Genomic DNA, 18,797 nt, shown 5'->3' on the forward strand with positions numbered 1-18,797 from the left:
ACGCTACGGTAGGTATGGCTTGGGTTTACCTGTCCTGGAACGCAAACCTAACTCTTTGAAGAAGGAAAAAAAAGGATACGACACGGGTCAGTTGGTTGCTTTGAGTGGAAAGAATGATAAGAAGAATGAAAGTCCATTACGCTCCAATCAACGAATCGAATATGAACGAGCTGGGAAATTTAAAAGCGTGTTGTTGTTTTTCAAGCAACAAAGGAACTCGAGAGGAGTAACATTGAAGAAACTTATTGAAAATAATGGTATTGAAATTGATATATCGACAATACCACAATAATGAAAAAAAAAAGTTTTGAACAGAACTGTGCAAAAAATGTATAACTGATCTTTCATGTCCTTTTATTCAATGAATTGCTAGCTCTTGATATTCTAGGAAAAAAGTGTTGCATTCTTTTTTTCAGTTGAACCTATTTTTTGTTGCCCTACTCCTGGTGAAGATAACTACCCAACTTAGATAATCAGTTAAATCAATCAAACAGTCCGTGTGCTTGCTTGGATAAAGTCAATGCAGAATAGAACTGTATCCATCAGCGGGGTTTTCTGCCTTATTTTTTTTTTAATTTTTACTCTTCCTCCAGCAACGATCACACAGTAAAGGTCGGGGATACCTGTGCGCACGATAGTCCGCCCTTCGGTGAAAATCGGAAAACTAATTCGTGCCACCGCTAAATATTCACAAAGGAGGACACAACAAAGCAAGAGAAAAAAAGGTTACAGGTTACCACCGCACGCAATCGAACCAACGACATTCGGTGGCCGTGCGCGACCCAGCGCGAGTACACAAATTCGCCAATCGCCAGCGAATTCAAGATCCTACTCGGTCGTACGCGCCGTCGTTCGATGGCCTCTGGTGTGTGTGTGTTGGCCAAACGGCGTCCCATAGGTGGTCCGATGCTGGCCTGAAGCCACTGGACAACCAAACGCGCAAGCAATGACCGCGCGCGCGATGGAAACTGGCAAGTCATGAATGGTACGTCAGGAGTCCTCTTGGAATCACCTTCGCCACGCATTCGGACAAACGTACAAGCGCCACCATCGTCCTCCTCAATGACTGGAGTAGCAACATCAGAAGGTAGGAGAGGTTGGTGGACACAAAAAGAAACAACAAAGTAGCCATTCATATTCCTCGGGTACACGAAACAGTAAGTAAGCTCCACCACAGCGTCAGTTTTCTTGTCCTTCCTGCTGCCATCAGGCACCTACTGACACCAGCGTTGTCGAGTGTATCCCCGGGGCTACAACTGGACACGGTTACCGCATCACTCAGGACCTCTGCAAACGGCAAATTGGACACCCCGTGAAGTGCCTCGCTTCACACAATCGTGCCAACGTGCGGACACACATTCACACACCAGCCCACAGGCACACAACCGTGGAAACATTTTCAGCCACACAGAAGTACCCAGGACGACAAGCAGGCATGCCAGATCCGTTTCTTTCTTCTTCCATAATACCACACATACACACACACACACACACACACACACGCACAATTTCTGCCTCGCTCCTGCTTCCGTGCTTCCGTTGCTTGTCATACACGGCGGCGAATGACCTGCACACAGCGGAGAGCAGGAGGTAAGCAGGTGGCAGGGGTTCTGGTGTGGAAAGGACTTCTTTTTTCCTCCGGACTTCGGTACCCCCTTCTGGCAGACTTTCCCTTTGCACTGTTCCTGCACCGCCACCAAACACCACCACCATATCACTACCACCAACTTGGAGCTGCGCTCCTTCTTGCAGGATGCACAGCGGCAACGTCTACCAACCCGCATGAAATCTCTCCGGCTACTAACGGTGCGAACGCGACGGCCGGTTCCCGATGGCCAGATGCCCGCAAGGAGCGCTCGGGAAAAAGCGTCGCCCGATCCGGCTCGGGGTTCGGGTAGGTTGACGTAATTGTTGGGGTATCTGCGGCCCGAGCGAGCGAAAGCTTCGGAAAAGTCATGCCATCGGGCGCCAGCAACAGTGTCGGCTGGCGGACCGGGGACGATTTTCCACCGTTTTGCCCCCGATCGATGGTGATGACGTAGGTGAGAGCGGGACGACCGGAGGTAAGGCGAAGTTGCCCGAGCGTTGTCCTGCTTTGCCAAGGAAGCCTTGCGGCTCGTGCGGGGAGCTTTTTTATTCGGAAGCTTTGGCTTCCGGTACCGGGTAAATTGAGCTTTTGTGCCGCAGATTGACAGGATGTGGGATCTTTGGCAGTGTCAGGATTCAATAACCACAGGATAGTAAGCCGGTGAATAAAGTTGCCATGTTTTTCAAAAGCTCTTGAAAAAGACAATTAAATCGTGCAACCCTTGTACGCAGAATGTATTTTAATTGTGAAATAACAAACCCTCCTACTCGTTGGTCTTGCGATTTGTTGTTTGTTTAACTCTCATATCGGGACTAGTTTCGGAGATTCTTGGAATCAAAAACGACTATTTAAATCTGGCTGCATCGAGCTTATGCGTCATATGTTCGAAATTAAACGTTGCTGCAAATAAAAATGTTGCAATGTGGTTTTCTAGCAGCTGGTGGAGAACTTAAAACTAAGTACATGAATGTACTAAACAACCGTTAACGTTTCCGGTATGCATACATTTTAGTTCAGTAAAAAAAAACAGTATACAAAGCGATTGCAATTAAAATACAAACTGGAAAATTAAAACAAAAATTACCCTAAACAACAAAACAAACAATAAAACTACCCCAGTTTAACACGTAATTGAATTTCATTCTTATTCTACGATACCCGCATTTTATAAGTGCGCCAGTTTGTTCTTTTACTTGCTTCCCGTATGCTACGGTTGTCATAGTGTTTTTTGCGGATCGGATACAATTGGTAGCTAATCTTTGATTTTTGGGCCGTTTCTTTTGCAAAAAAGCTTAAAGCTTTATCCAGTTGAAATCGAACAATCGATGTATTGCATCTCAGCTCAGGTTTCCCTGGAGTATCGGTTCCGTTTTGCACAGCTGCATCATCGTGCGTATCTGCCCGGATGTGTTGAGGCCGTACACGTCGAAGCTGCTTCGATCCATGATGCAAATTCTACGGTACATACAAGAAATGAGTTGTATTTGTAAAACTTCGTACTAAAACCAACGGCGAATGATAATGGCAGACATACCTTCCTCCCGAGATGGAGTGCAAAAACTTCCAATAGCTCGGTCGCAGGTTCTCCGGTTCGATTGTGGCGGCGTGGAATAGTAGCGCTGTGCTCGTTGCGTACAGCATAATGGTGAACCCGGGAACGCGTGGCAGGTAGCCCTTCTCGATACCCCAGTTATAAGTTATCTGAATGTTTGCGAGAAAAATAATCGTGAACTGTACTGTACGAAAGAAAACCCGATGGGAACCGGTCTTACCTGCAACGTTTTCCACATAATGTACAAGGCAATCGTGTTATCGGAGTAGAAGGCAAAAGCGATACTTGCTAAAAGTCCACTAGGAAAGGCAAAACTTGGACTATCACTGTCCGTCAGGTGACGCAACAAGCAGGAAGACATCTGGGAATTGTGAAACGATACACATAAAACAACGTTGCGACACCCCCTTTTGTGGACCCATGCCGGAATGGTGTTACCTTATAAATTGTAGTAAACCCTCCCAGGAACAGTCCCAACCGGGCGATCTCCTTGTTAAGGAACGTTTTGCGTATCAACTGCGGCCGGTTGATGAATTTTCGTAGCTGCAATACCGCCTTCATCACGACCTGTATTCCGAGACCCATCGAGAACATGCGCATCCCGCTGGAAACTGTATCGTAAACGCATCCATGCCGATGCCGGCAAAGTTTATGCTTCCCGAGAGCCTTCAGCCGTCCGATAAGCTGCAGGTAGGCACGCAGGATCGTCTGAATAAACGGATAGGGTAGCCGTCGGCTACTCGACCGTGTTTGGCTTGTTCTTGGAACTTTTTCCTCTTTTGTAGTGGAGCCACTGTCATCGATCGGTGGCGATTCGGCCTTCATTACCTCGCTTTCACCGATGGCAAACCGAACCACATCGAACATCGAGTCGCGGTACTCTTTCTGACGATTGCGTCGGTAGCAGTACATCAGGACCGAGGTGGACAGCCCGAAGATGGCAATCTCACCGTACGGTAGCGAGCGGACGAGCCCGCGTGATTGCAGAATGTTCCACATGGTTTCGGTGGCTACGTTCGACACGTACAGGGCTAGCAGGGCACGGCGCGAGGAACGTTCGACCAAGATGGATACCAGGGCCGCCAGGAAGGCTGGTATGTAGGAGGCGGTGTAGAAATTGAACGAGCCCATCACACGCCGGATGAAACACAGAAACATCGAATAGCTGAAGGCATTGGTCGTGAGGAAAACGGTGGACTGAAGCCAACCTCGGATCGTTTTGGTTAGTTCTGCCAGGGTTGGTACGCGGCCACGCATCAGCAGGGAGAACTAAAAATAAGGAATTATTTTTCTTTTTTTAAATTATTATATCCCATAGACTGGTGTCTGACTTACCGCATAAACAGCTGCATAAATTCGCAAACAGTACTGCAAACCAACCAGCATTAGCTCGGCGGTTGCTAATGTGCAAGATTGCGTCCACGGATGCACGTACTCCAAGCAGGTGACGGGCACCGGGGTCATCTTACTGAGGACCTGCATCTTGATGCTGTTTTTTCTTGTGCAACTCACACTCACGAAACCAGTTTTTCCAAAGCTGTACCTAAAGCGGGTGTCATGTCTTGAGAGAGGGGAAGCAGATTTGATGAAGAAGAACAAGTAAATCTCAAGACGATTTTAAAATAACTTAAACGAAGCCATGACTCGCATGGTTGGTGTCATAAAATGGTTTACGATAAGGAAGCTTCCATTTCCCTTGTCCCCCTTCACTCTCGTATCACACCCGCTGCTCGCCGTCGCTAGCTTGGTAGGGGGTCTTAAAGGGCACATTGGCGCAGTATACTTATTCGCTGACATAACATAAGGGAGGAAAGGGTACTACCCTACATATGGGATTAATAATCCATGTCACAATCCAACAGATGGTACTTGTTTCGACATGAAACAAATTGGGACATTACTTCTAAACAAGCTCAAATTTTGTAAGAGTATCGTTTGCATATTAGTGCGTCATAGCACTCTCAAATGTGACTGAATTTATCAATAATTATTGTAATTTATTACACTAGTTTTGTACCATCTTATTAACACATTCATGTTATAGACGATGTGTTCGTTAAACATACCGCCCAAAATAAGGCAGTAGGACACAAACATGATCAAGTTGCTTTGCACCAGAGCATTTATAGTCGTCCGAGTCGACCGAGTTGCGTGTTTCGAGAAGAAATTGACCCGAATGTTGATATTGCCCTTCAGCGCAACACACAACAGCCAAACATCGCATGAAAACCAACTAGAAAAGGCCCCAACCGATCACAAAGTGTCTCTATTTGATCTCCGTTTTAAGCTTAAGTTTGTTTGTTCCCTCGTACAAAGTCGTCGTTCCAACCCTACGCTTTCTCGCTTATCAACGGATGGTTGTATTTAGGGGTGCAGCGATTCGATGATAACTTTTATCAATAATCGAAAGACGATGGAAAGTTTGATACCGGTTAGAAAAGCCTACTTTGCGTCGCGTCGTATTTTGTTTTTCGACGATCAGAGTTTAAAGTGCACAGATTAGCGTAGAATGTCTAGCACTGGTGTAACTTAAAGCGGTTAAATTATACGCATGTGTGATTTGATTGACGTAAATGATTTCTAATAGTTTCTTCCTTTGCTATGGCCAATCGTCTTTTTCTTGTTCGCGTTCCCTAACCTGCACGGCGTTATATTAGCTACCCAAATGTATTCCATCGTACACACTTCGCTTAATCGAAACCAAACGCCGCGCGAGCTGTGTTGTGAAATGATGTGGAGTGCGCTTTTGCGATCGTTTGGATCGTTGGTGCTGTTATGCAGACAGTACACCATTTGCGGATATACGGGAAGTACTTACAGGTTTGCGTCGTTCCCGGCCTTCCTGCCCTGATGTAGTGTAGTACGCGCACCGATGAGGTAACGATTAATTATCGGATAGCCGCCAAATGATCGCCTTTGCCCTAGCAAATCACGCACTGACTCGACAATTTCTTCGTGCACGTGAAGTAAACTAATCGAAACCTGCCTCACTTTATCGCCTACGTCTTGCACTGATAAAGAAGTTGTTGTTTTTGGCTGCAAGCGGGGATTTAAAATAGCTTAACGTTCTCGTCCACAGGTAAATAGCAGATAGATTAATTGTACCACTTGTTTATCACTTTGTCGCCTTTCTATTCCCTACAACTTGGTTGCGATGAGGCTGTTGAACCACTGGAAACGCACAATCTAATGGCAGGCTTCACAAGAGAGCGATGGTAACATGGAACGGATTTTCTATTCGGTAATGGACTGGCGATGGCTCGTTGATAAGCCGTCCGATTTGTGTGCCAGAAAGGAAAAAGTAAATTTAACGGGCGGGCGCCGTGGCACGACGACCACTTTCGACGAATGTTCGCTAGCGAATCGTTGAATGAAAACAACAACAAGCAGCTGGTACCGCCAACATTCCGCTAGTGCGAGTGAAACGGAAAGTGTGGGATAATGACAGCTGTTATTTGTAAACATGGCGGTGTAAAACGATTTACGCCACGATCATTAGGGGACGGTGTAAATTTGAATTTTTTCGGTCTTTCCATTTTAAGAAATTCGTTTTTAGAATGTTTTACCAATTATTGAAACGTTACTGTTGTTAAAAAGGACGGCCAATTAAAATCAATCGAACGTTTCGATGCTTTCTTGTGATAGTTCTGATGTGTGCCGCTGTTTATCAGATTCCGTTTAATTACGTACCCTATTTTGTGATACACTCTTTGTCGTCGGCATGAACAATAGAAGTGAATTGGTGCGTTGCATAATTTAGTAGCTTGGATTGAGTATAAATGGCTCCTCGGTAGGTCCCACGACTGTAGCGACTACCTTTTAACAGCAGCATGACGTACCGGCTAACGTTCACTAAAGCTATTCAAAGTGTCCTCTCCAGGACCAGCTTGCATGGAGTGTTTCATCTAGTGCACGCTCGAAGTACATATTTTGAAAAGTAGGTAGGAGAATTCTTCGTAATATTGTATCGCTATCTAAAAGTAAGTCTTTCGGTAGAGTGTTATGGTTCGGATTTATTACAATGGCACTAACGGGCGGATGCTACACGGTGGGTATTTTCTGGCTACGTTATTGGACCAATCCAACGGTAATAGCGCTGGATCGCGACTACCACCTTTGGAACACGACGTTCCCCAGTTTGACCGTTTGCTTCCAGAAACGGTTGAACGAACGTGCTCGAGATGAGTTGATAGAAAGCATAGATCCCGAGCTGGCGCCCAGGTATGCGGAATTTTTGGACACCCTGCTGGATAGCGACATAGAAAACGTGGGTCGTTTAGCCGACTTTGACGAGTTTGAAGGCGTCAACTTGAGGGAGCTGCTAAACGAATTAACCGATCGGCCGAACGCAATCATTGCGATGGAAGGCGATCTACAGGGGACACTGGTGCGAACTATGACGGAAATGGGCATCTGCTATACGTTCAACTCGGCCCTAACCAGGTATTTAAGCATTGACCAATACACCGGTGAAGAAAAACTGTACCAAGTCAGCGTGTTCAATGGTGAAGCGTCGGCCACAATATCGAACTGTACTTCGAACGCAAATGTGAGTAGCTTAGAGGACCGTCATGACTTCAGAGGGCCCTAATTCAACCATCTCTCCATCGGTAGATTTACTTCCACAGTCCCTACGAAATGCCTACAATACGTAAGTCGCTTTTACTCGAGCGTGGTTTCTTCACGTTTACGAAGATGGACTTCAACGCACTGGCGATCACTTCGGATCCAGCATTGAAATATTTAAGCATCAAGCAGCGCAAGTGTAGATTTCCTCATGAATCAAATCTGCGCTTCTTTCCGGACTATTATTCATACGGACTGTGTTTATTGGAGTGCAAGTTTTATCTATTTCTCAAACACTGTGACTGTGTACCGTACTTTTATCAAATTGACGGTAAATCGAACCAAATAACAACCTTCTAAATGGCGTATTGAACCATCATATTTTATTACTTACAGATCGTTCTAAATACTGTAAATTAACACAACTAGCGTGTGTGGAGTTATACCAAAGCTACATTTCCTTCTTAACCGCCGACGAGCTGCGGGAAATCTTTGGTGCTTGCAATTGCATGAAAAACTGCGACGATGTTACCTTTACGCTGCAACAGTACGGATCCACGTTTTGGTTCAACGATCCCGTCATCAAATGGAGTATCCGCATACCGAAAATTCGCTACAGCCGCAGAATCATTTACGCATTCATTGATGCGTTGGGTAAGGAACAAGGCCGATGTGAATGGTTGCGGTTTTAATACTTACCAGCTCATTTCTTCTTTTAGTTTCTACGGGAAACATCTTGGAATTTTTCTTTGGGTTCAGCATCATAACGTTGATCGAAGTGGGTTACTTTTCGTTAAGAAATTTGATCGTTTCTTGCTTCCGATCGAAATCTACACAGGCGTTTTGCCGTCGTCAACGACCTAAAGAAAATCGTGCGAAAAACAAGCAGGTGTTGGTTAACAAACCTATCGTACAGGAAAAGCAGATCAAGTTCAAGTAGAATTAAAGATTTTTCACTTTGACAAAAGCAACCGCAATCATTTTTTTGTCATCCACGCGGCTTTTCTAGGTACAGCTTACAGCATTCCATCTTACAGCATTCCATCTGACAGCATACTGCGACATTTAATGTCAAATAACAAACGGTCAAAATTTAAGATCCTCCGCGTTTCACTTGTTCAGTGTTGTTTTCGTTTCAAAAGCAGTTAATTTTCTTAAAATATCCGGCATGGACTATGCCAACGAACTGGAGGCTTTCATTGCCGAGCAGAAAAGGCTGATAGAACTTGACAAACAACGAATCCAGCCAATTCATTTGGAAGATACGAGCAAACGCCACGATGGTCCAGCACCCGCAGCAGCGGCACTTGCTCAAGACGAACCAGTTTCACGGAAAACTGGTGATAGTTTTACATCCACTGACAAACTCTCAAAGGAGATGGTTAATTCGGAAATAAGTAAGAAAACTAGCTCAGGAAAACCAACAAACAAAAATCCAGCAGAGAAAGTGAGCAGCGCTGTGGCGGCTTCTATTCCGGACCAAAGGATTATCGATCTGGCAAATATGGACAAATCGCACGAAGGGGATAAATTATCACCACGAACATCTATCGAAGGACCGTCCAACACATCATCATCACCATCATGTGCGAAACGGGTATCGCCGCAACAGGTGAGTGAAAAGAAAACCATAGAGCGGATTGTTTTTTCCAGTAATGTTTTTCCTTCACGAGACGGAACATAAACCTAGACATGGAATGGATTCGGCGCAGAAGCTCCATCGGTGCGAGGGTCAGTATCTTTGGGCTGCCCAAAACACTCTCGGAACGGGTTCGTTTTTGGTGGCAACGAGTCTAGCCGGTCAGTGCATTCGGGGCGACCACTTGGCAGGACACACCAGGCCAAGGCGTGCGCTAGTTGAGTTCCTTCTCGGGGTGATCGTTCGCGTCTTCCAGCAACGAACAGTTCGGTAGATCAGTCTGTTTGGCAGTGATTGTGCATTGTGATTGCATCTGATATTGAGCACGTTTCGCTTAGGAATGAACATTCACCGTATGAATATTCCGAACGTTTCTACAATGTGGTAACCAATTCGATATCTGAACGACGTCTTCTGTAGATCATCAAATGATCATTCGGATTACTTGTTAACCTTCCCGGTGCTGTAAGTAAAGTAAAGGGCATTTTGCCCGAACTATTTATCATTACTCTTACAAAACAAACATTTTTCTTTCCCAAACGAAATTACGACGTAATTAATAAGGTTGTATGTTAATCGATTGGAAGCCCCTTTTACTCCCTAAAATGTCAGTTATTTTTGAATAGAAATATCCACGTATTATTTTCTCTAAACTTAACTGAAATTTTCACATTCTTTCTATAGTATATCTCGTAGTATCAAATTCGTTGTCAGTACAAGTCTTACGCTGAATTACAATCCAGATTCTTCGATATCCTCAGCACATGGCCTAATTTATTCGACGCCTTTCTCCGGATCTTGTTCTAAACAAGACGCATAAGTTATCTTCCGTCGTACATTTAACATTGCTCTACTAACCCCCAAATAGCCCCCTTGGTAGGCTCAGTTAAAGTTATCCGGGACGTCGAAATCGTAAATGAAACACTTTCTCACGAAATGGGATGTAATAAGATCAGTTGTGCGTAGACTTCCGTCCACCGTTTGCCATGGCCTAATAAGTCGTTTGTTTTTTTTTCCTTTTTCGTTGGTATTATTCTCGATGGAGTTAGACTGATTAATATCTCGGAAGAGTTTAGTTCCGTGTTGAGGTAAGTTGACCGCATATGCAGATTCGAACCTCCCCTGTCCTGGGCTGGCTGCATCGGTTTGAGCTGGAGTTTTGGTTTTATCACCGTCCAACTGGGTGGTGGTGTTCTTTTGGGGCCAATATCCGTCTGCTGGCCCACGGATGGGTATCCGAAATTGGAAATTAATTCAAAATTTGCCCCAAATACATCGGCCAGAAATGGACGCGTCAAGTGCAGTGGGGGGATTGGATAAAAGAATTTGAGCAAGAGAAACCATATTGAACGGTGGTCACTGGTTTGAGAAAAGTGGGGGAAGAGATGTCGGCAACATTCGATCCGCTGTTGAAATACCGTCGTCAATAATGCATATTAACTGGGCAATGGGGACAGTGTAGTAGAAGACTGTAGAGGGGCCAGGAAAAAAGTAGGATAATTTGCTAATAGAAATCGAACCTGTATCTCGAGATAAAGAACCTCACAACCGTTCAAGGATAGAAGTATTTGCCTGCATTCTTCAGTTGTATGGAAAGTAAAACTTTTTCAACAAACCATCTTCAAGTAGTAACGAGTTGCTTACCATAAAACCTCTATTAATTTTCAAAACCAAACGATACTTTCATGTTTGCACTATATTGCATGGGAAATGCACTTCTTTTAAAATGGCCTCTGTTAAGATTGTTTTGTGGAACTTCCTTGTGGTTGTCGTCTGGTTCTCGTAACAACGATAGTACTTGTGCAATTTAATGAATTGCATTCCTCATAAATTACATGGTTTATTTATAATATTATAGAAAGCTAAACACTTTACACTCTTCCTTAAACCCTTCGTCCTTCGCGTTTTGGCAATTTTGTTCCAAAATTAATGTCTATCCAGTACTGTTCGGCGAAGGCAAGCAAAGGAGAAAAAAATCCTTCAACAAGAGAAAACTCCCTCAAGTCAAGGATCATGCAGGTCAAGTACACACTTACTCGTTACTGTTTTTGCCAAGGCCAGCATCAATTTATCCGTTTAAAGTTATTTCCCATCCCTGTTTTTGAAGGTTTTACTCATTTTTTTAAATTGCAATACTTTGAGGTCGAGCGGAAGTGCTTTCAATATTTTGAGACTTTATTTAATTTAATTTGAACAGATCTACTTAGTTTTCCTATTGCGAAGAAACAGTTGAACAATTCACTCGACTTTCTGGCATCAATTCTGACCTAGCAAGGAACTTTTTCATTTTTCAATGTACAATACTTTCACCCATCCAATCCATCATTCAATTTTCTTTTGCGAAGGATTGTGAAAAACATTTCCTTTAAGGAAAAGGCTTGTAAGGATGTGGTATCAAGCGTTTTGGGTCGGGCAATGCCTTTCGCGGTCAACGTAAAGGATATATTTTCCGCAACGAAACATTCCAACCAAGGTCCGGTGAAAATGAGCTATAAAGAATACATTTTCCAATCATTGCTAGCCAATAAGAAAAAAAAGGACGATGGTGCAATGGAAAAACACATCATGAGACACCTCATTTTTACCCGGCTCGGGGAGTTGGGGGCAATCATGCTTTCGCACTACCAACTTTTCAATTTGGTATGTGTGGTGCATCTCCATAACCGGCTCGGGGTCAACCGCAAACAAAAGGAGGGGCGGCTGCAGGTAATACCGTTGATGATGATGTTACATTTTTCAACAGCTCCAGTCACGAAACACACGGTCCCCACGGAGGTGTACACTATCGGTGCTAGGTAGCTTTAATTTCAATTAAAAAAATACCCCACTATCTACATTTAAAAAGTTCGTTCGCCGGGAATGTAAAACACTCTAGTAATGACTTTTCGTTTGCAGCAAATACAACAAAAACGGTGGCCGGTGTAAAGTGGAACGAGGTGGATAAACTTTGAAAGTTTAAATTATTACGTTGACTTTACCTACGGCTTGCGATAGAACTTCTACGAATTCCATTACCATTTTCATTGCACCAGCTTTTTTTAACCCTCTTTCTTCTGGTGCATTCCAACCGGTGGTAATTTCCGTCGCATTGGATGTACTTTCCTTGCTCCTCGATTTTCCACGCTTCTTCCTTTTTTCGTTATAAAACTGTCTTGTCGCACTTTTCTGTGTGGAAAGTAGAAATATTCATCGGTTTGCATGAAAAATTAGACACAAACGGCGAAGATGAGTGTCATTCGATAGAACACGCAATCCATTTCCCTGTGGCTGGGTTAAAGCTCCTTTTGAAAGTTGAACTTTTCCTCCGCAATAACGTTTTGTAGCGGAAGTGAATGTGTTTTTTTTATTGTTGAAAAACCCACATACGCCTGTTGGTTTATGACGTGCCCGGGGGGTTGGGAAAACCTTAATGCCGGTCGAAATGAAAACTTTGTTGCGCGTTGCTTGTTTTCCGGTAGTTGAGGTTTTTGTAGCAGATCTAGTAGTCACAGGGTTAACGGACCGAGTTATGTGGATCAGTAAAATTTTAGTTACTTCTGGTTGGTTAGTTGTGATGTGGTTACTTGTGGTGAAGTTACTTTTGTTTTAAATCCCGAGGATAAGGATTGCATAACTGGTTTGTGAGGAAAGTATGAGAATTTACTTTCTGACTCCTGTACGTCTGCTTGCTTTTATTCCGCATGTGACGAAAACATTGACACGGTTTTGCCGTCAGTTGATATTAATCGATGCCGACGGAATTTCCCGGATGGAATCAATGCTAGCCGGCCGAGCCCGGAACGCGAGGTGCAGGCCGGGCAAATGCTTATGCAAATGATAATAGGTTACATTCGTCTATAAATATCTGATTGCGTTCACACGCGGGAGTGCCGCAAACGCCGCCGCCTTCATGTCCTGGGTGATTATGGCGGTGGGTGGCTTACCAACGTTAACCGCGACCCATTTTCTTGAGGCACCACCGGGAAGGACCACAAAACTGCGTGTGTGGTTGCGTTTTGTTTTTATTTTTGTAACCGTACTGTGGCCAATAAATGTGTCCTTCTCCTTCGATATAGAATGGGATAGTTTCTGAAGTGACTTATTTTCTTTTACTCTTTATTTCTTTTTTTCCCAGGATGAAATGGAACAGTGGGTCTCGGATACGTTCTTTTCGTACTTTCCGAGTTTCAACAAAAAGCAAACGGAAGAGAAAACCGTCCTCTCCCGCACGCGCCAGCAGGAGTATCAAGAGTATTTGAAAAATGTAAATTTCATTGCTAACGTGGTAAACTATCGCCGTTTCTTGGAATACTATTGACCAACGTAGCAGCAAACTCGAATTGAACTCAAATTATGCACTAGTTGATCTTTTTAGTAAAGCCGTTTGAATCCTTCACTGATTGATTAGTTGCTTTTCACAAACACAAACACTGTTAAATTTAACCGTTTCACTTTTGCGCCACTGTTATATTTTAGTCGAAGAAACTATTTTGATTCAATTTCTTTTTCTTCATTTAAATTATCGTATCACGTTCTGTTCAATTGTTTTATCTTATGCACCTAATCAGATTAGCTTAATTTTGAGTCCCGATTTTGAAGAAGCTTAACATTTCCTAGATACAGAGTGCTGCACTTCTTAGATACACCCTTGAAACATGCACCAAACCGTAAGCACCAATATATCGTTAAAGTAAATGGTTATTTCTCCTCCCTCCAAATATCTCCAGATCCCCGAGGTAACAACCAAGCATCAACAGTACATGCAGAAGTACGGCACCGGCAAACCGGCAGGAAAGGCGTCATCGTCGAATGAGAAAGCGACCGGCACGACCAGTCCACCGCCGGCGGTGGGTGGAGGGGGTGCAAGCCCCGGGCAGCCGCAGGTTCGCTTCGGAAAGTCGCTGGTGGCGGAAGCGAATACAAACTTCCGCAAAGGTAGCCCGCGTGAAAAGTTGATTCAAGATTTAGCCCATACTGATCTGCCTACCATTCTTAACACAGACACTATCGATCGCAGGAACAGGATGTTGGCCGAAGTAGGTATCGTGGGATTGATGGGGATTCAGTGGAGTGGAGGGGCACGTGGGGGAGAGTTGTTACGCAAAATTGTTGTTTGAAGCCATATCTTTTTTAACGGAAACATTTGTTCGAGAGAATATTCATGGGAAAGCTTGGAAAATAGGAAAATGTAAAGAACAGTTTGTTTAATAAAAAATCATCCCTTTCTCAAATTTATATTAGACAGCTAAATCGTTAAGAAATTCTAAATGAAAATACTCAAATTAATTTCGATTTTTTAAGCTTTTCCAAGAAATAACAAGTCTCACTAGATGTACAACCAACGTGGTAGCTTATTTACTTCCCACTGATGTTGTTACCACACTAATAATTTTGTTTTCCACCACATCGTTGCATCGCCGGTAGGAGGAAAGTCGCCGAAAAATGGACTATCAAAAGGAACTTATTAAGCAGATCGAAGAGAAGCGGAAGGAAGTTGAACGCTTGCGTGAAAAGGAAAAGCTCGAGGAGCAAATGCTGACAAGGTAAAGAAAATGACGAGAACTTCAGGTAAAGGAAACCATCACTTTTTAAAAGAAAAACAAAAGGATTCTAAATGGAGCCTAAAATTTAGAATGATAAATTTTCTATTTTGGTAAGAATTTATTTTACTTCAACAACAAGACTGTTTGTAATCAGGTGTGGCCTATGGAACCACTATTTCGTAGAGCTTCAATTAGTTCTTCTCACGAAACATTAGAGCGATTACACTAAAAGGAAATATTTGCCGAAAAGTAAACGCTTTCAAAACGAAATACATTTGGAAGACGACCATCCGTTTTAATCGGAGAACCTTTATCAACTAAGAAAGTGGATGTAATTATGTATTAACGTTTTTAACGGTGGAACATTTTCACCCTGACCTTGGCGCATGATGGGATGTTGTTAATTGTCACGCAATTACGTAGACGAAATGGAAATCGTGTACATGTGTATCCTTTTCGTTTCGTTCTTGCGTGTTTCATTCGAATGTTTGCTTCCCGTTTTTTTCCTTCAGCCGACTGGAGCAACAGTTGAAAACGATGCAGCTGGAGGAACAGCTCGAGCACGAGCGACTACGAAGCGAAAAGATCCGCATTGCCAACGAGCAGAACCACATCCGGCGCCTGCAGTTGCTGGCCAATCTCGAGAACGACCACAAACTGTTCAACCCGTACGATGGCCAGCGAAAGGCGTTCTCCGAAAACGGTGGTCTCAAACCATCGATTCCACCAACAAAAGGGACTGTTGGTGCACCAAAAGCCTCCGGATCCTTCTCGTCCGGTGACGAGCGCACGAAGGTGTACCGGTACTTTAGCAATTCCGCTCACCAGGAGAAGCATGCGCACTTCGCCGATAGCAGTGCTGGTGGGCCAGCGTCTTCGTCCACACTTTCCACGTCCGAGCAGGACTATGAATCTTCCAGTGAAACGACGGGTCTGTCCAACTCGCTCGCGGTTGACCATCGCTATCAGTACTGCAAGAGCTGCCGGGCGGACATTGATCGTTCGTTTCTTCCACCGACCTCGAGAAGTCTGGGAACCACCAAAGGGTCGTCAAAGCAAAAGCGACTCCATTGCGCCAAGTGTGGTTGTAAGCGATCACAAGGAGGCAAGGAGGACGTGTACCGTCGGTGCACGAGCTGTGCCCGGACGATGAAGCGGACGAACAACAATGAATCGTCGATGTGTGCCGTTTGTCAGCTAGCGACGGACGCGGATAGAAACCATCAGAAACGCCATCGACGGGTATCGAACACGCGGGAGGACGACGACACTGACGCCGTTTCGCCCTCCGCTAATCCGTACAAAGTGATCGACATTCAATACCACGAGAGTGACAATGAGCAGGGTGGCGATCATCTGTCCGTGCTGAATCCGGTGATCGTGCGTAACAACTATCGCAAGCCACCCTTCTCGCTCAACATCAACAAGGATTCGCTGTTTCATCCGAGCAAGAAAACTCCGGAACCGGTCCTTTCGGTGAACATACGCAACGGAGAGGTATTTGTGGATAACAAGCTGCGTGGAACGGCGGGAGGCTCGTCACGCCCCGCAAGCCCTTCCGATGTTGACGACAGAGCCGGGCCGATGCGCGACGATGACACTTCTTCGGCCACCGTCGGGGATGATCTGCTGGACGAACGGATTGCGAAGTACGTGCGACACTACAACACGCTTTGGATGAAGCGTGGCACCGGTAGGAAGAACAATGCGCACAACTTTCAACCGGACCAGCAACAAAAGTACGATCATGATCAACATCATCACCATCATCATTATCAGGGGATCATGAAAAATAGTAAATCCGGTTCACTGCTGCCATCGCTTTCGCCTCCGAAAGTGTACGTTAGCGATCGGCCGGATAACCTCAAGAGCGACGGGTTGAAGCTGGTGGAGAAAAAGTGGGAGGTACAGTAGTCGTTCCCGTCCCGGATGTTACCTACAACATCCGGTGGTGGTGCAAATGGTTCCCTTCTTTTTTTATCATTTCTATTTTCCTTCCCTCTTTATAGATTCCGGCCGTCGAGCGGACCAAGGTGAACAATAAAGGATCGGCCCGGGTGCTTACACAGCTCGGTGCCATTCGGAGGCAGCTCCAGTTGGAGCAGCTGCAAATGGACGGACCCTCGTCTTATGGGAAAAACTATTGAATCTAAGCACTTGAAAACAACATACGAATGACAACGAAACAGCAGGCAATTCCGTCCGAACTAGCCGTGTTCAAAGTGTCCTTCAGCGAAGAAACTTCACAACCGATCGTTACCGGTATTGGACAACAGCTCAAAGCGGGACTCCTTACGCCGAACTAATTTCCAACAATCATTGATGAATAAAACAGACGAGTAACTCTCTATTGCTGAATTTAGATTTGGTACTGATTTTTATCGATCACCGAAAGGCCGATGGCCGCAAACCAAGATGCACGGCTTAGTTTCAAACAATAGCTTTAGTGTCTTATTTACAACGAGCTAACAGCGTGGTAGCGATCGCACCCATTTTATTCCATATTTAACGGGACACGCTTAATCTTCAGGACGACCAAACCGAACCGGAACGAATGTTCTACTTGGTAGATACGCGAGTACGCTTGTTCCACGAAAAATTGATTCCGTAGTTCTTCACGCGCTGCTTCTTCGTAACTTCCGCCTTGTCAACGAACCACCTCCATCCGTTTTTCTCGCAGTGTGCGATCGCTTCATCGGCGGAGGAAAATTCCACGCGCATGTTAGACAGTGGATCTCCGCTGCAAGTTGTAAGAAGAAATTAGCTTTGACTCTATATTCGTTTCGTTTTTCACCGATGGTGAGGCTTACGTGGAGGCCCAACCCATTAGCGGGTTTTCCCAGCGCTCGCGGTTGTCGAACTCGATGCTCCAGTGGTGGATGTTGTCGGTTCCACTTTGCATTGCATTTTTAGCCGGCATAAAGATACGCACACGCCGTTCCTTGACGTGTTCCTCCGGAACACCGGTGATGGGGCTAATATCAACCTGAAGGAAACGAACGAAAGGAATTTACGTTTAACGGCACGATCACAAATCGCACGAGCTACGCTTAATGCACTACCTTCACCGGGACGGTAATCGTGGGCAGGTGGTCACGGTGACGCTCCTCTTCGTTGGCTAGTATAACGCTCGCATCCAGCATCGGTGCCTCCTTCTGCGTCTTGGGATCCTTGTAAACAATCGATGACGTCGAGAGCGAAGCCCGCATCCTTGTAAGCAAAAGATAGCAAAAGATGCGATATTTCAAACGTCTCGATTACACAACCACCCATCGGATGCACAGAAACCAGCGACAGAAAAAACAACACGCGTCGGATACGTCGCATCAAGCGATGCGAATTGAACAGAAAATGTTATCCATATACATTACCATTGTGTCGCGACGCCGTTTCTAGCAATGGATCGAAGGAAAAGACTCATTTTTACAAATTTTGCACAAGCCGAGCACCGCAGAGTTGCCGAAGTTTTGCTTTCGACTGAGTGACAGAACAAATCAAAACATCGATATTGCTATCAAACCAAGGTAACTAGAGAGAAGCAATACGGTTGATTTGGACAACTTCAAACAAGTTCCAAATAATGTACTACTTGTTCGAATCGTCAGATGTAGTAGCTACGGACATAGCAAAGTCGCTTTGAAGTTGCAAAGAAATTGATTTTACAATACGTATTTGAGTTTTTAAATACTCCATAACGTGGTTCTTGTGTGTTATGTTCCAAAATATGAAACGGGTTTGCATTTAAAAATGGATTACATACATATACCGCTTTGATAGCGGGAGAAGAATCATAGTTTTGATATCGACTGCTAAAATTTAATGAATCATACTATGTGGATTATTTAATATTATAGAATTAGAATGAACTCTTTTGGATTGTTAGAAATCATGAATTTTTCAAAATAGCTTGGTGGCTGTCAAATCGTTCTC

At 44.5% G+C, this 18,797-nt stretch overlaps 4 protein-coding genes across 5 annotated transcripts; 2 read left to right on the forward strand and 2 right to left on the reverse strand.

The window, feature by feature from the left end:
- Positions 1 to 2,820: 2,820 nt before the first annotated feature.
- On the reverse strand, positions 2,821 to 6,478 carry LOC131266111 (transmembrane protein 135-like). 2 transcript variants are annotated; one of them, XM_058268471.1, is made up of 7 exons: positions 6,246 to 6,478; positions 5,959 to 6,176; positions 4,476 to 4,701; positions 3,579 to 4,409; positions 3,361 to 3,501; positions 3,123 to 3,289; positions 2,821 to 3,043 (listed from the first exon to the last, which is right to left on the reverse strand). In XM_058268471.1, the coding sequence occupies exons 3-7, from the start codon at positions 4,620 to 4,622 to the stop codon at positions 2,926 to 2,928; spliced, it is 1,404 nt and encodes a 467-aa protein (XP_058124454.1). In that variant the 5' UTR covers positions 4,623 to 4,701; positions 5,959 to 6,176; positions 6,246 to 6,478; the 3' UTR covers positions 2,821 to 2,925. The 2 variants fall into 2 exon arrangements, with proteins under 2 accessions (XP_058124454.1, XP_058124453.1); XM_058268470.1 differs by having other exon boundaries at positions 5,959 to 6,478.
- Positions 6,479 to 6,970: 492 nt separating this feature from the next.
- Positions 6,971 to 8,646, forward strand: LOC131265249 (sodium channel protein Nach-like). The gene is made up of 5 exons (XM_058267511.1): positions 6,971 to 7,077; positions 7,137 to 7,689; positions 7,755 to 8,037; positions 8,103 to 8,360; positions 8,426 to 8,646. Exons 1-5 carry the CDS (start codon positions 6,971 to 6,973, stop codon positions 8,644 to 8,646), a joined length of 1,422 nt encoding a protein of 473 aa, XP_058123494.1.
- A 182-nt stretch (positions 8,647 to 8,828) lies between these two features.
- LOC131267031 (uncharacterized) lies at positions 8,829 to 17,225 on the forward strand. The gene is made up of 7 exons (XM_058269774.1): positions 8,829 to 9,318; positions 13,460 to 13,588; positions 14,052 to 14,259; positions 14,326 to 14,360; positions 14,749 to 14,867; positions 15,380 to 16,772; positions 16,877 to 17,225. The coding sequence occupies exons 1-7, from the start codon at positions 8,875 to 8,877 to the stop codon at positions 17,012 to 17,014; spliced, it is 2,466 nt and encodes an 821-aa protein (XP_058125757.1). The 5' UTR covers positions 8,829 to 8,874; the 3' UTR covers positions 17,015 to 17,225.
- Positions 17,219 to 18,345, reverse strand: LOC131267032 (NADH dehydrogenase [ubiquinone] iron-sulfur protein 4, mitochondrial). Its single transcript, XM_058269775.1, has 4 exons — positions 18,239 to 18,345; positions 17,930 to 18,077; positions 17,678 to 17,853; positions 17,219 to 17,607 (listed from the first exon to the last, which is right to left on the reverse strand). The coding sequence occupies exons 1-4, from the start codon at positions 18,286 to 18,288 to the stop codon at positions 17,427 to 17,429; spliced, it is 555 nt and encodes a 184-aa protein (XP_058125758.1). The 5' UTR covers positions 18,289 to 18,345; the 3' UTR covers positions 17,219 to 17,426.
- Between the last annotated feature and the right edge of the window lie 452 nt (positions 18,346 to 18,797).

This window comes from Anopheles coustani, chromosome 2 (genome assembly GCF_943734705.1).
Source record: "Anopheles coustani chromosome 2, idAnoCousDA_361_x.2, whole genome shotgun sequence".
NCBI lineage: Eukaryota > Metazoa > Arthropoda > Insecta > Diptera > Culicidae > Anopheles > Anopheles coustani.

What these genes read in the sequence shown, in the direction of transcription:
- LOC131266111 (XM_058268471.1), bottom strand. Translation starts at nt 4,622, where the DNA reads ATGCAGGTCCTCAGTAAGATGACCCCGGTGCCCGTCACCTGCTTGGAG. An exon ending in GGTTTACTACAATTTATAAG is followed by an intron (nt 3,502 to 3,578) that starts GTAACACCATTC and finishes CACAATTCCCAG; the next exon opens with ATGTCTTCCTGCTTGTTGCG. An exon ending in TTATGTGGAAAACGTTGCAG is followed by an intron (nt 3,290 to 3,360) that starts GTAAGACCGGTT and finishes GCAAACATTCAG; the next exon opens with ATAACTTATAACTGGGGTAT.
- LOC131265249 (XM_058267511.1), top strand. Translation starts at nt 6,971, where the DNA reads ATGACGTACCGGCTAACGTTCACTAAAGCTATTCAAAGTGTCCTCTCC. An exon ending in CGAAGTACATATTTTGAAAA is followed by an intron (nt 7,078 to 7,136) that starts GTAGGTAGGAGA and finishes GTCTTTCGGTAG; the next exon opens with AGTGTTATGGTTCGGATTTA. An exon ending in GTACTTTTATCAAATTGACG is followed by an intron (nt 8,038 to 8,102) that starts GTAAATCGAACC and finishes TATTACTTACAG; the next exon opens with ATCGTTCTAAATACTGTAAA.
- LOC131267031 (XM_058269774.1), top strand. Translation starts at nt 8,875, where the DNA reads ATGGACTATGCCAACGAACTGGAGGCTTTCATTGCCGAGCAGAAAAGG. An exon ending in GAATACAAACTTCCGCAAAG is followed by an intron (nt 14,260 to 14,325) that starts GTAGCCCGCGTG and finishes TTCTTAACACAG; the next exon opens with ACACTATCGATCGCAGGAAC. An exon ending in GGAACAGGATGTTGGCCGAA is followed by an intron (nt 14,361 to 14,748) that starts GTAGGTATCGTG and finishes CATCGCCGGTAG; the next exon opens with GAGGAAAGTCGCCGAAAAAT.
- LOC131267032 (XM_058269775.1), bottom strand. Translation starts at nt 18,288, where the DNA reads ATGAGTCTTTTCCTTCGATCCATTGCTAGAAACGGCGTCGCGACACAA. An exon ending in AACGGCGTCGCGACACAATG is followed by an intron (nt 18,078 to 18,238) that starts GTAATGTATATG and finishes TTTGCTTACAAG; the next exon opens with GATGCGGGCTTCGCTCTCGA. An exon ending in CGATTACCGTCCCGGTGAAG is followed by an intron (nt 17,854 to 17,929) that starts GTAGTGCATTAA and finishes CGTTTCCTTCAG; the next exon opens with GTTGATATTAGCCCCATCAC.